Below are 14,325 nucleotides of genomic sequence, written 5' to 3'. Positions count from 1 at the left end.
GGGGAGCTGCAGAGGGACCTTCTCAGGCCTCCTCCCACTTGGAATTGTCACCCTCTGGCCTCTGGCCAGCTCACTCAGCCCTGCTTTGTCCTTTATCCTTAGGACTTGGAACCTGTTACCTTCCTGCAGTTTCCTCAGCTCTTGCCAAGATTTATGTACTGCCCCCTCCAGTCAGGACTTGGGCCCTCAGGGACCTATGTCTTCCCAGCACCGAGAGCTGTGATCAGCCCCAGCCAGTGTCAACCAAACGGGGCTCCTGGAGCGAGTGTGCACCGCGGTGCTTGTCTCTGCTCTGGGGCCTCCTCTGCATGGGGTCCTGAGCCAGGCACGTGGTGACCAGACGGAGTGGTGGCAGAGCCCGAGCCCCAGGCACCATTGCCCACAGCCCATCCCACTTCTGTCTGCCCACTTTGTGACCACGCAGAGACCAGTCGGGTCGGCCCCTGGTTCTGGGGGCTGCTTCCAGCTTTCCAGGCCCTGGCCCTACGCAGAGGCGGGCCCAGCCCTGCACAAGCAGGTGGTGCCAAGGTCAGCCTGGCCCCGGACCTCCTGAGAGCGTGGTGTAGTGGACACACGCTGCTGGGCGCCTCTGTGGCCTCACTGCCCGGCGCCTGGTCCTGAGCAGCCGACCCCGTAGCAGCGCTGCTGACCTCCTCTCGGTCTCGCAGGTCATCCCCCCGAAGGAGTGGAAGCCACGGCAGACCTACGACGACATTGACGACGTAGTCATCCCGGCCCCCATCCAGCAGGTGGTGACTGGCCAGTCGGGCCTCTTCACGCAGTACAACATCCAGAAGAAGGCCATGACGGTCGGGGAGTACCGCCGCCTGGCCAACAGCGAGAAGTACGTGGGCCCGGGCGCGCGGGAGCGAAGCCACACCTGCAGGGGGAAGCCCGGTCCCCCGGGGCCTGGGGAGCGGGGCGGGGCCCCCACAGCCCCCACAGCCCCCACAAAGCCTGCTCTGTGCACCGGCTGGGTCTCAGCACCCCGTGCTCACTGTCCCTCGGTTCTCAGGGGACAAAATCTGGACCCTCACCTGACCTGGGGCCACAATGTCCACCTCGCGCTGCTCTCAGCGCTGACTGCGAGGCCCACGCTCCAGGACTCGTCCTCGTCCCCGTCCCTGGGGTGCCCCCCACCCCCCCAGTGTCTGCTTTGACGGCATCTCCTCATAGAAGGGCTCTCTGGCGCGTCACCCCGAGTGCTGCTTCCTGATTCAGCACAGTGCACGCGGGCACACACGGGGACACACCACCGTTCACTCCTTGCTGTCTGTCGCTCCCAGCCTCCCTCGCTCACTGGGATCATCTGTGCGTGTCTGGGAGTCTCTGCTCTCACACAAGCATCCTGGGACAGCAGCTCGTCTGCCCCTCACACACTGTCCCCGGCCCCCACGGTGTGCTGCCCACGGTCGGTGCTGTGGGCATCTGCGGAGCCGCGGGAGGACAAGAACCGTCAGAACCCGCTGCCCTCCTCCTGCTCCCAGTCCCTGGTGTGTGGTCCGACCTGGGCACCCCAGGCCGGGTAGCTGGTGTGCTGGGACGAGTGGGCTCCCTCCCCACCCGTGCCCTCCCCTCCCGGCAGTTATCACAGCGCATCCGCCTTCTCCCGGGCTGTGCCCTCGCCAGGGCAGCGGGTGTCTGAGCAGAGCCCCACCCTGGGGGATCCAGCAGGCACCCTGAGCCCGGCCATGCTCAGTGAGCTGTTTGTCCCCAGGTACTGCACCCCCCGGCACCAGGACTTCGACGACCTGGAGCGCAAGTACTGGAAGAACCTCACCTTCGTGTCCCCCATCTATGGGGCCGACATCAGCGGCTCCTTGTACGACGACGTAAGTCCCCGAGGCCGAGGGGCTGGGTGGGGGGCAGGGCTGGCGCCCTGGAGGAAGGTGGAGGCGAGCAGTGCGAGCCCAGAGCCCGCTGTGTCCGGACGCTGGAGGCTAGGGTGATGGGAAAGCTCAGCTGGGCCTCTGTTTGGGACCTGGTTACAGCCGTGGGCCAAGCTTAGGAGGCAAAGAAGGAACCCGGTGGTTTGCAGAGTCTTTGCTGCCAGATCGCAGCGCAGCCCCTGCCCTGGTCCGGCGTCCCTCGCTCGGTAGCGGGCCTAGCAGCCTGGCCAGAGAGCGGTTTTCAGAAGATGGCATCAATCATTCCCTCCCTTCTCCCAGGGGCCTTTGAATTCTTGGTTGTCCCAGTGCTTTTCTTCTCGAGTTTCTTTCACTCCATCTTCCTGGAGACCTGGGAGCCCGAGTTCTCAGCTGGCTGGACTGCCCCTGGGTCCACCACGTCCAGTCCCTGTGCTGTGCCGGGGGGGCCCTGGGGACACCTGGGACAGCAAGATGGGGTGCCTGACCCCTCGGCCTTCGGGCCTGTGCTGGCCGTGGCCTGTCCAAAGGTGAGTCCAGCCCTGCTCAAGGCTTGATGCCGAGGCCCCGGAAGGTGCTGGTGTTAAGCAGAGGGAGGTCTGAGCGGGGCCGTGTTTTTAAGGGATGGTTTAACATTTGGGGGACCTCTGATAACCTCCAGTGGATCTACTGGGGTTAATTTCCAACCTTCGAAGCCTACCTCTGTCCTGGGTGTGTTCTGCATGGGAAGCATCTGGGCTGAGATCTGGCCTCTCCACTCCCCGGGGGGCCCCTCTGCTTCCTGGCATCCCCACACCAAGTCCCTGTGAAGGTGGTCTCTGGTCGGAACACTTATCGACTCAACCCTGCTCTCTCGTGCTCTGGGCACCATGTGGTCTCGAGTGGGCGGGCAATAAAGCTGCTCATCCCATCTTGTGGCTCTGCTGCCCGGTTTATGAATTGTGACTTCTAAGAAGGGAATTTGACCCCAACAGCCTGACGGGATGGGAGAACTGAAGTTCACGTGCTCGAGTGTGGGATGGGTTTGAAGTCAGATGCCTGATTATCATTTTCCATGGAGAGTTTTGGAAAGTTTGAGCTAGTTGGATTGGTTTGTTCATTTGTTGATTCTCTGACTTACTGTTTGTTTTTTTAAGCATCACTGAGATATAATTCACACAATTCACCCATTTAAAGTGCACAGTTCAGTGCTTTTTGGTGTAGTCACAGAGTTGGACAGCCATCACCACAGTCAGTTTTAGAACCTTCTTATCACCCCAGAAAAGAAGCCCCATCCCCATGAGCAGGCACGCCCCATCTCCTCCCCGGCCCCTGGCAGCCAGGAGCCCCTCCCTGTGTCTGCGGACTGGCCTGTTCTGGACGCCTCAGTCCGTGGACTCACGCACTGTCGTCCTGTGTCTCCTTCTCTCGCTGGGCATCGAGTCCTCAGGGTCTGTCCATGTAGTGGCGAGTGTCAGTCCTTCTCTCCTTTTTGTGGCCGAGTAATGCTTCGTTGTGTGGATGGACCATATTTTCTTATATGCATTCACCAGCTGATGGACACTTGAGTTGTTCCCCCCGTTTGGCTTTCATGAGTAATGTTGCTGTGAATATTCATGTTCAAGTCTGTGAGCAGACACGTTTCCATTTCTCTTGGGCTCATACCTGGGTGTGGAATTTCAGGTCACATAGTAACTCCGTGTTTAACTTTCCGAGGAACTCTGATTGTTTTTCCCAAAGCAGCCGTCGTGCGTGAGGGTTCTGGTTTCTCCGCACTTGGCCCACACTTGTTACGGTGTCTTTTTAACTTTAGCCATCCTGGTGGGTGTGAAGTAGGGTCTCCTTGTGGCTTTGGTTTGCATTCCTGATGGTAGTGATGTTGAGCAGCTTTTCACGTGCTTGTTGACCATTTGTGTGACCATTTGTATTTCTCCTATGGAGAAACACCTATTCGGATGTGTTACCCATTTCTAATTGGGTTATTTGTCTTTCTATTATTGAGTTGTGAGAGTTCTCCATGCACTCAGGATACAAGTCCCTTACCTGACAGGTGATTTTTTAATGTTTTCTCCCATCCTGTGGGTTGTCCTTTCACTTTCGTGGTTGTGTCCTTTGGAGCACAGGAGCTTTTAACTCAATGAAGGCCAGTTTATCTGTTTTTTTTTCTTCTATTGCTTGTGCTTTGAGTCTCTTATTTAAAAATCCTTTGCCAATTCCAAGGTCATGAAGATTTGCCCTTATGTTTTCTTCTAAGAATTTTACAATTTTAGATCTTACCTCTAGGTCTGTGATCCATTTTGAGTTAACTTTTATATATGGTATGAGGAAGGAGTCCAAATTCATTCTTTTTCATGTGGACGTCCAGTAGTTTTAGCAGTGTTTGTGGAGAAAGCTATTCTCTCTATTATTATTATTATTATTTCTTTTTTAATAGACTTTACGTTTTGGAGCAGTTTTAGGTTCACAGCAGAGCAAAGCACGGAGGGTTCCCGTATGCTCGCTGCCCGCCACACCCACACCCTCCCCCGTGGTCAGCATCCCCCACCAGAGCCATGCGTGTGTTACCTGGATGCCTGGGTTCACACAAGTCCATGGTTCAGTCTTGGTCGTGTGCTTTCTGGGGGTCTAGACAAATGTGTAAGGACTTGCACTCAGCATTGTGGGGTCATACACGGTAGTCCCTGACCTGAAACTCCTCTGTGCTCTCCTGTCTGTCGCTCCACCTCCTCCAGCCCGTGATCTTTTTAGTGTCTCCATAATTTTGTCTTTTCCAGAATGTCCTGTATTTGGGATCATGTAGTATATAGCATTTAAGATTCCTCCTTGTCCTCTCATGGCTTGATAGCTTGTTTCTTCTTAGAGCTGAAAACCAATCCATGGTCTGCATGTATCATGGTGTACTCACCTACTCAGGGACATCTTGGTTGCTTCCAGGTTTGGGCAGTTATGAATAAAGCTGCTATGAACAGCTGGTGCAGGTTTTTGTGTGGACGTAAGTTCTTGGCTCCTTCATGTAAATACCAAAGAGTGCAATTGCTGGGCTGCATGGTAGGAGTTTAGTTTTGTAGCCTGTCCTCCAGCGTGGCTGGAGCCCCACCAGCGGTGCCCGGCGTTCCTGCGCTCCACGTCCTCGCCGGCGTCGCGTGCTGTCAGGCCTCCGCAGTCAGGCCGTTCTCGTCGGTGTGTGGCGGCGCCTCACTGTGGGTCTGACACGCGTTTCCTTGATGACGTGGGACGTGGAGCCTCTTTTCACGTGCTGAGCTGCCCTCTGTCTTCCCTGGTGAGCTGTCTCTTCAGGTCTTTGGCTCGGGTTTGAGTAGGTTGTTTTCTCACTGTTGAGTTTTAAGAGGTCTTCCTATATTTTGGGTGCCTGTCCTTTACCAGATGTGTGTTTTCCAAATAGTTTCTTTGAGTCTGTACCTTAACTTGTCATTCTCTCAAGGACCCAAAATTACTGTTTTTAAATAAAAATTCAGAAATTGGAGCCTCATCCCATGAGAACCTCTGGGTTTGCTCTTTTTTTTTTTTTTTTTTTTTTCTTTTTTCTGGGGTAGTAGGGAGGTAATTAGGCTTATTTATTTTTTAATGGAAGTATCGGGGATTGAACCCAGAGCCCTGTGCTTGCTAAGCACGTGCTCTACCCCTGAGCTAGACCCTCCCTCCCCAGGTTTGCTCTTATGTGCCGCCTATAGTTGGCCACAGCGATGGCCTCACAGAGGGGTTGGCTGCGAAGTGCAGGCTCCGCGGGGCCAAGGCTGAGCTCAGCGGGTGAGCCTGCCATAGGTTCTAGAAGAGGATTCAGGGCTTTGGTGCATGCGTTTGCCGTGCCTGACCTGGAGCAGCAGTCTCCTTTTACAGATGGGGAACCTGAAGCCCAGAGCAGAGAGCTACTTGCCCCAGTCACAGAAGCATTATCACCAGCTTGGTCTAGACCACAGGTCCCCCGCCTGGAGCCACGCTGTGGACATGTGGGCTGGACGGCAGGGCAAATGACAGGGCTTTGGTGTGGCGACCGGTTGCTGGTGCTCCCTGACCTCGGGCAGCTTCTGTTCGAGGTGACCCTGGGTTTCTTATGCTCATGCAGTGAGGGTCTGATCGCCAGCCCTCTCCCCCGCCCATGGGACATGAAGGACACTCCGCATCTCAACCGCCCCGAGGGTTCTCTGGGGACTGGAAGTCTATGAAAGCAGATTTTATGAGCTCTTATGACCAGGCGGGGTTTCTTTGCTTGTGGCATTGGGAACAGATGAGCCTGGGGGTGGGGGTCCCAGCCTCATTTGCCTGGTCCCTGAGAGCCGTCTCCTCCCGCTGTGGGAAGGCGCGGTGGTGGGGGTGCTGTCTGGCCCCGTTGCTGGGGAGCCCCCACCTCGGCATCACCTTCCTCCTTGGGTGTCACTGAGTTCAAGGCACGTTAATCATTCACAGCCAAACCATGGCCTTCATTGCCTGCAATTAAGGTACAGCTCACCATGGGATCCAGAGAAAATCACGCCTGGCTGCCAGGCACAGGGCAGGGGGCTGAGTTCTGTGGGATGTGAGCAGCTCAGGGTGGGCTTTGGTTGCTGGGTGGGCAAGGCTCTGAAGTGGGCAGGTCTGGGGCTGACTGCTGGCTCTCGGGCCCTGGGCGGGGTTCACTCTGTGGCCCGGGACTCGAAGGGAACGGTCTGGGTGTCTTACGTTCTCCGGCTTGTGTCTGGGTGCCTGAGGCCGGCTGACCGTGTGCTCGCCACCCCTGCAGGACGTGGCGCAGTGGAACATTGGGAACCTGCGGACCATCCTGGACATGGTGGAGCGCGAGTGCGGCACCATCATCGAGGGCGTCAACACCCCCTACCTGTACTTCGGCATGTGGAAGACCACCTTCGCCTGGCACACGGAGGACATGGACCTGTACAGCATCAACTACCTGCACTTTGGGGAGCCCAAGTCCTGGTGAGGGTGGGCCGCAGCCCCGCCGGCCGCTTCTGAGGTGGGAGGGCGCCAGGGTGTGTGGCCGGGTGGGCTGGAGGATGGCTTTCATGCGGCGCCCTGGGGGTGCAGCCGGGGCTGTCGGGTGGGGGAGGCAACGGCTAGGGGGCTCTGGTAGCTCTAGAGGGAATGCAGAAACGAGCAACCTGACCCCCAAGCCTGTGGTTTGCCCCTGCAGTGCCTCCCCCTGGACGGTGGCTGGTGCCTGGCTTCCTGTAGCTCCTCCTGGGCACCGCGCCACGTGGAGGCTCTGGGGCCGCGGGCAGGGGCGGGGGGGGGCCGTGCACACTGAGCCTCCCCTCGCCTCCCTCTTGGCTTCCCGTTCCAGGGTGGGCTTAGCAGCAGGCCCCCTGCTGTTTGCAAGCTGGAGGGTGGGGGTGGGCGTGCCGGGCCCTGACGGCCACTCTGTCAGCAGTGAGCCCTGCAGGCTGGATTGGACACTCTGGAGTCTCTGAGCTGAGTGCTCACCTCACACGTGTGCAGCTTCTGCCGGCGGGATGGCTGGAGCCGCTCTGCTCACTGTCGTCTCTGGCAGAGACTTCTGAGCTGGGGCCTTGGCAGCTCCCAGCCTCTCCCCACTGTTAGAAGGTTCTGTTGTCACAATGATCATTGTGGCTCCCAGGGGGGCGGAGGAAGCAGGAGCCTGGGAGCAGATTGTGGGGCTTGGGAGCTCAGCCGGTGAGCCCTCTTCTTTGTATACAAGGTGTGGGGGACATGGCACAACAGGGACCCAGGTGGACCCTGGCCAAGCCTCCCCTACCTTGCTGTCCCAATGGAGAGCTGAGCCCCGAGTGGCTGAGCCTGTGCCCTCTGGCGCAAGGGAGGCCCTGCCCCCTTAAGTCACCAGGACAGCCTGGAGCCCTTGGCTGGAGGGGTGGGAGCAGGCCCTCTGAGTGGAGGGCTTGGAAGCGAGGAGGCGGCCTGGGTGGGACACAGGCTGTGTGACCACCCTCTCCTCGCCTCTGATGTGGACAGAGCGGAGCCCCCACTCTGCTGGCTGGCAGTGGTTCCCACTCAGACGGCCAGGGAAGTTGGGCAGCAGTGTGGTAGGCTCTGTGTGGGTTTCCCAGGGCTGCTGTAAGAAAGGACCGCAGATCTGGTGGCTTAACTCAGTGTCCGTTTGTTCCCTGATGGTCCTGGAGTAAGGAGTCGGACCCAGTCTCACGGGGCTGAACCCAGGCATGGGCAGGGCTGGTTCCTATGCGGGCTCTGGGGGTTGGAGGGGGATCCATTTCCTGCCTTTTCCAGCTTCTAGAGGCGCCACATCCCTGGCTCGTGGCCCCTTCCTCCATCCTCCCCACCAGCAGCGCAGCATCTCCCATTTCTGACTCTTACCTCCCGCCTCCCTCTGATAAGGACCTTGTGGTGAGACTTCCCCTCCCCCGGGAATCCAGGGTCACCCCCATCCCAGGGGTCTTAACTTAATCCTGCGTCCTCGGGTGTCAGGATCAGGCCATAGCGTCTTTGGGACCGTTACCCTGCTGCCCGCAGGCCTCTGGCCTTTGAGTTGTGCTGCTTTGTGCGTTGGCTGGTATCCTGTTCCAGTTCCACGGGCTTCCTGTTTTTAGTCCATCTCTCTCCTCTCGTGGCCTCCTGTGGCTTTGCATCAGCCCCTGATCATCAGAACCTCCAGCCCGGGAGGTATTTGCCTTTTGGGGAAAATCTGGGGAGAGATTGATGGGATGGCTGATAATGGTTGAACAAAGGTCTGAATCTCATGCCCACCAAGTGTGGTCTGGCACACCTGAGTGGAAGGGTCTCCTGGTCAGTGATGCCATGCCAGAGCTGCCCAGGAGGCCCCAGGGACTGTGCAGCCACCCTGTCCCCTCCCCTCCTCCCTCCACGGCGAGGCTGGGCTGGGACTGCATGGAGGCCCCTGAGTTCTGCTGCAGGCCCACACCTGTGGGGTGAGGAGGATCTGCCCCTTCCTGGGGGGCTCTGCCTCCCCCACCTCCCCTGGCTCACAGCAGGCAGTGTCCTCCTCACGGGCCTGGTGGGCTGAATGCAGGCTCCTCGTCCAGATGGATCCACAGACTGGGGCCGCGTACATGTGTGCTTGTGTGTGTGTGAGTGTATGTTTGTGTATGTGTTTCTGTGTTTCTGTGTGAGTGTATGTATATATTTAAGAGTGTGTTTGTGAGTGGGTGTACACGTGGTGTGTGAAGTATGTGTATGTGTATGTATATGTGTGTATCAGGTATCTGAGTGTGTGTGCGTATGCGTGTATATGTGTATCAAGTATATGTGTGTGTGCGTGTATCTGTCGCGCATCTATTGTGTGTGTGAGCGTGTGTATGCATGTATCAGGTATCTTTGTGTATGTGTATGAGAGTATGCGTATACATGTGCATCAGGTACCTATATGTGTGTGTGTGTGAGTGTGCGTACTGCTGGACCCAGCTTGCTGGCGTGGGGGGTGCCCTAAAGTGGGGGCGGTGGCAGGAAGGGCAGTTGCCTGCCTGGGTCTGAGTATCCTCCTCCCAGTCCTGCCCCGGCGCAGCTCCCCTGGGGGCCACTAGATGGCGCTCCCGCCCTTCCCACTGGCGCTGTGGTGGAAATTTCCCAGGTTCTTTCATCCTTTTTATAGACTCCTCCACCCAACCCGGCTGTGATCTTTCTGGAGGCCCCCTGGGAACAGCAGCTGGAGGAGAGGGAGCCTCCGCCGGGCGGGTGGTGGGAACACTCAGCTCCACTTAGCCCTGGGCTTGGCTGGGGTCTCCCAGACACAGGGGTCCTAAGGGGAGAAAACCCACCTTTTCCTTAAAGAAGAAAGAAAGAAGCCACTGCTGGGTCCCGGCACGTGCTGGCTGAGGCGATTAGTGGCCAAGTGTGTTCTGGGAGAGTTGGGGAACATGTGGCCCCAGGTAGCAGGGAAGGCACCCTGTGGGAGGAGAGAGCGGGTGGGGATGGCAGAGAAGCAGCTGGGGTCGAGTGCGATTGGAAGACAGTGGGACTGGGTTTGTGAAGGTCCCTGAGAGGGGAGATGCTGGAAACGTGAGGGACGGCAGCCCCTAGGTGACGCAGCTGGGCTGATGCTCTCTGCTCATCTGCCTCCTGTCGCCTGTGTCCCCCAGGACAGCCCCCAGCACACCTGCCCCCTGACGCTGTACCCCTGGTTTGCTGGGGATGGCCCCTGGTGTCCACCCACCACCCACCTTTATCTTCCCCACAGCCCAGTTCCTGAGAGTGCTGGGGAAGCAGCCGGGGACAGCGTTGAACACAAAGAGAGAACACTCCAGAAGGCATTTGACCTGGAGCTTGGTTTCTGGTCTTGTGGGATGGGATTGAATGAGGGTGTCCCTCTCCCTGGCTGAGTGTGGCTGGTGGCCAGGGCCTCTGTGCTGCCCGCCCTGTCCCCCTACCCAGCCAGCCAGCTCAGCCATCGTGCGGGAGCCCCTCCTGCCCTCTCCCCGGGACTAGGATGGGGACCCCAGATGTTGGCACGGCACCCCATGCTCAACCTTCAGAGTGACCCACCTACTGGCCGTGTCTGATGTTGGTGTTAGTCTTCCCCTGCCAGGCAGGGCCCTCAGTTCCCCTCTTTCCATGTTGCCATCCCCAGCAGGGACCTGGCACAGAGCAGGGGCTCGGTGACTATCAGGAGACCTGGGTGCTGGGACCACAGTGACCTCGTTGCTTCTCAGAGCCCTGCTGCACTGAGGTCTACATTGCGTGGAGCCGGTCTCCCGTCTGCAGTGCCTCTTGGACCCACGAGGACATCAGCCTGGGTCTGGGGCGGGTGAGGTGTCCTTTTGTCCCAGGGCCGGGAGCTCAGGGAGCCACTAAGGGTCTCTGGGAGAGTGGTGGCCCCGTGTCCTGCCCTTCCCCGGGCCCTGGGGACTTGCTCTGCACAGGCTGTGCTCACACGTCTGTCTCCCTAATTACACCGCTGTGCTCTTCTGGCGTCTGCAGAGTTTAATTGCAAACATCTCGGAGTATTTCGGCGGCACTTTTTTTTTTTTTAAGTGTCGACTTACCCAGGTTTACAGCGTCTTATGGAGCCTTTCTGGGTCTGTTGCTACTTCGGTAGTGTGATTTGTGTGTCAAAGTGACGTGAACAGCCTGGTGTCGATAAGAGCCTGGAATTTGCTCCGAAAGACCAGCATTACGTGGTGCTTGTGCTCACGCAGCGAGGCTAAGAATATCTGAAGTATTTCAGAGCTTGAAAATCCCTTTAGGGATGGGGATTTAAAATAGACCTGGCCCTCTGCCGCCCAGACGGTCGGGCAGCGAGGCCAGGAGGTCGTGGCCATCGGGAGGAAGGCAAAGGGGTCCTGCCTGAGGTTCTGTCTGATTCAGGGGATTCCTCCTGCAGGGCCATGCCAGGCCAGACGCCTGCACCCCACTGCCCCCCATCAAGGTCCTCCTGGAGCCCGTGTGTGCTGGTTCAGCTGTCCCAGGACCCGTCCGCCTGCCCGCCTCCCTCGTGCCATCAGGAACTGTGGATGAGCGCTGTCCTATCCACACAGCACCTGACACTGCCCAGCATGCCCACGGGGGTGTGGGTGGAGGGCATGCCGTGGGAGGGCCCCAGGGTGGGATAGACAGTGTTCCCCGTGGGAGTGGTCTGGGCGTGACCATGGCCTTCAGGCAGGCCCTTGACTCTGCAGTTGGTTTTCTCTCGGCTTCCCCAGCTCCTCCCATTCTTTGGCTTCTGTTTGCCTGGGCATCCAGCTCCCCAGGTCAGGGCCAGAGGAGAGGGTCTCTGGGATTGTGCCCCCACAAAGGAAGCCCCACTCTCGCGTGGACGGTCCTGGGGTGTGATGGGCGGACCCCTCCTGGCAGTAGGTGGAGGGGATGCTTCGCTCCCTCCCTGACCTGTAAGAAGCCTGAGTGCGTGGCACCAGGGCACGTTGTTGCGAAGTTCTCCTTTTGATTCAGTTGCACCTACAGTTTTTCTCTGGCGCTTTCACTCAGGGGAGTTTCACAGGAGAGGACTGGGCAGCCTTTCTTTTGCTGCTGGGAAGCTTGACGCCCAGCAGGCCCAGCCACCTCTGCCTGCACTTCGTACCGGAAGGTGGGCTGTGTGTGCGCATGTGGGAGCATGTGTACACACACGTGTGTGTGTGTGCGAGCATGAGTGTGTGCACCCGTGCACATGTGAGGGTGTGTACTCCCTGCTGTGAGGCACCAGGAGGGAAGCCGGCGGGTGTGCAGGTGCTGGCCCGCTTCAGAGGGAGGCTGGACGTGCTGGGCTCAGGGTTCAGGGGCCCACAGCCTAAGGAGGCAGAGCAGGGCTCTTTGTGGGGAGGCGGCTGCTGGGCTGCTCTCTTGTGTCCGCCCCCCCGCCCCCCCCCCCCCCCCCCCCCCCGCCTCCTGGCCCCTCAGCCCCTCCCTGCAGACCCACCCACTTCCCAGCTGCTCCTTCTGCCGTGTTGATTAATCCCTCCCTGTGAACCCTGGGGGACGGCGCCTCCCTCCCACCTCCCCAGCCACACACAGCAGGCTCCCCGGGTCTGGCTGCAGGTGGTGCTGCTGGACCACAGTGCCGCCGCTGCCGCCTGCAAGGGACTCTGCTTTGTCCCCAGCCGCAGAATGGGGAAGTCTGGTGGGTGATAGAGCCAAGCAAAGCCACCCCAGGCAGCAGCCCCAAAGGCCAGTGCTGGAGAGTGCTGGGGCCTGGAGGAGGTCCCTGTGTGATCTCAGGGCTTCTGAGAGCGGCCACCGTGGGGACCGGGGAGGCCCCTTCCCTGACTCAGGCACAGCCCCTCCTCCAGCGACGTGGGTGACTCCTCCCCACCGCCTTTGCCCCGTGGTGACAGGGAGGGCTGGCTGGGTGCCGATCTGGGCTGGAGATTGGTGCGAGTCTGACAGCTTCACAGACTGGCCTCAATAACTCAGCTTCCCAGCACCGAACCCTGTCACCAGTACAAGATGCAGGAGAGGTAGATGCCCTTCCTCTTCCCCTCACTCGCAGGCCTGCTGGGCTCTGGGGACGGAGCTCGGGTGGAAAAGACCTGCCAGGACGAGGGCGGCCTATAAACAGGCATGGGAACCAACCAGGCTCCCCGTCCTCAGCCCCAGCTCCTGAGCTAATGTGACAGAAATACAGCAACAAAAAGAGTGTTTTCAGCAGAAACTCCCCAGGAGATCAGACTGCCAGTGAGTAGAGAGGTGTTGGGACCCCTGTTTGTTATAAGGTAACAAGGACGGTGGCAATGTCCTCCTGTCCAAGGCCCGGCCACTGCTCCCCTGCCCTCTGCCCAGCAGCCGTGCCCGAAGCTGGTCGTTGGGGTTTTTACGAACGGGGGCTGGGGGGTCCCCTTTCTGCAGACAGGCCCTCCTACAAGAGTATAGCTGTTGTCCCAAATGGCCAAGTGTGGCCCTGAGAGTGGCGAGCAGGACTCACCAAGGCCCATCTCCCCGGCCCGTGGGTCCCGGGTCTGAGGCTCTGCAGTGTGTTTCTGGGCCCGCTGTGCACTCAGCTTCCCTGTTTGAGGTACAGGGCCACGGGCAGCAGGGAGCACCTTCTCGGTCATCTCTTTTGATGATGGCTATGGCCACAGCGGCAGCCTGGTCATCCTTTATTTCCTGTGTGCCTGACCCACGTACTCACTGCCTCCTTCCAGGGCACAGGGTGACCTTGGTGTAGGGTGACCAGTGTGACTACCTTGGCTATGTGGAGTCTTGCGTCCTGGACGCTTTCAGACCCTGGCAAACCATGGCTTTTGGGCATCCTGGAGCGTGCATGCATGTCGTGTGCACACACGTGCACTCAGTGCACGGGTGTGCAGGATGTGTGCGTGCATCTCAGGGAAAGGAGAGTCCCCACACAGGCAGTTTGTGAGTCTAGCCCCCAGGTACCCCTTCCCTGCCCCACCCCGGGGACTATGCCCAGAAGACAGGAGACCTGGTGAGGTGACTCAGCCGCGGGGCCACCGAGAACCTAGGCCTTTCAGGTGGGCTTTGCAGCTGCGAGCCCTGGAGTTTGGCATCACATCCCTGGTGCAGTACTGGGTTAAGTGGTTTAACACAGGGCCAGGAGGGCCTGAACACATGGGGGCTCACAGGCAGGACAACCGTGGTACCTCTGGCCTGGGTCCCTCCCCATCCTCCCTAGAGAGCCCGTGGCCCGCTTTTGTCGGGACCACGATGTCATCCTCGCTGCCACCAGCCGAGCCTTTCTGCTTATCAGGATCGTTTCATAAATCTAAAACCAGCGGCTGGTTTGGGCATTCGAAAATTAACTCCTAATGCTGGAGAGAACTTCGAGCCTCGGAGTGGGGCACCATGTGCCGTTGGGCTGTGAGAAGAGGACCATGTCTTTCACCCACCGTGGGAATGACGGCGATTTCAGAGAATTTTGTGCAGCCTGGCATGGCTTGGTTGGAGTCACAGATCAGCCCAGTCGTCTGACTGCCACTTGCCAGCCTACACTCTTAGTAGCCTGGAGCTGCCCCAGCAAAGCCGGACAGTTGTGTATGTGACAGCCCGTGCCGTGTGCACCTTGGGGGGATGGGGGCCTGGGAAACCCGACGTTCAGGGGCGCTTACCTGGGGGCTCCCACTCAGCA

At 58.9% G+C, this 14,325-nt stretch overlaps 1 protein-coding gene across 3 annotated transcripts in view; it reads left to right on the top strand.

Moving 5' to 3' along the window:
• KDM4B (lysine demethylase 4B) overlaps nt 1-14,325 on the top strand; it is a 122,422-nt gene that overhangs the window by 39,681 nt on the left and 68,416 nt on the right. For all 3 annotated transcript variants that reach the window (XM_074351027.1, XM_074351025.1, XM_074351026.1), the window contains 3 exons: nt 669-844; nt 1,718-1,832; nt 6,583-6,776. In XM_074351027.1, the coding sequence (XP_074207128.1) occupies nt 669-844; nt 1,718-1,832; nt 6,583-6,776 (485 nt within the window). The remainder of the gene's footprint in view (nt 1-668; nt 845-1,717; nt 1,833-6,582; nt 6,777-14,325) is intronic.

Source organism: Camelus bactrianus, chromosome 22 (assembly GCF_048773025.1).
Source record: "Camelus bactrianus isolate YW-2024 breed Bactrian camel chromosome 22, ASM4877302v1, whole genome shotgun sequence".
Lineage (NCBI taxonomy): Eukaryota > Metazoa > Chordata > Mammalia > Artiodactyla > Camelidae > Camelus > Camelus bactrianus.
Note: the sequence above shows the minus strand (reverse complement) of the source record. Positions and strands in the feature narration are given on the sequence as shown.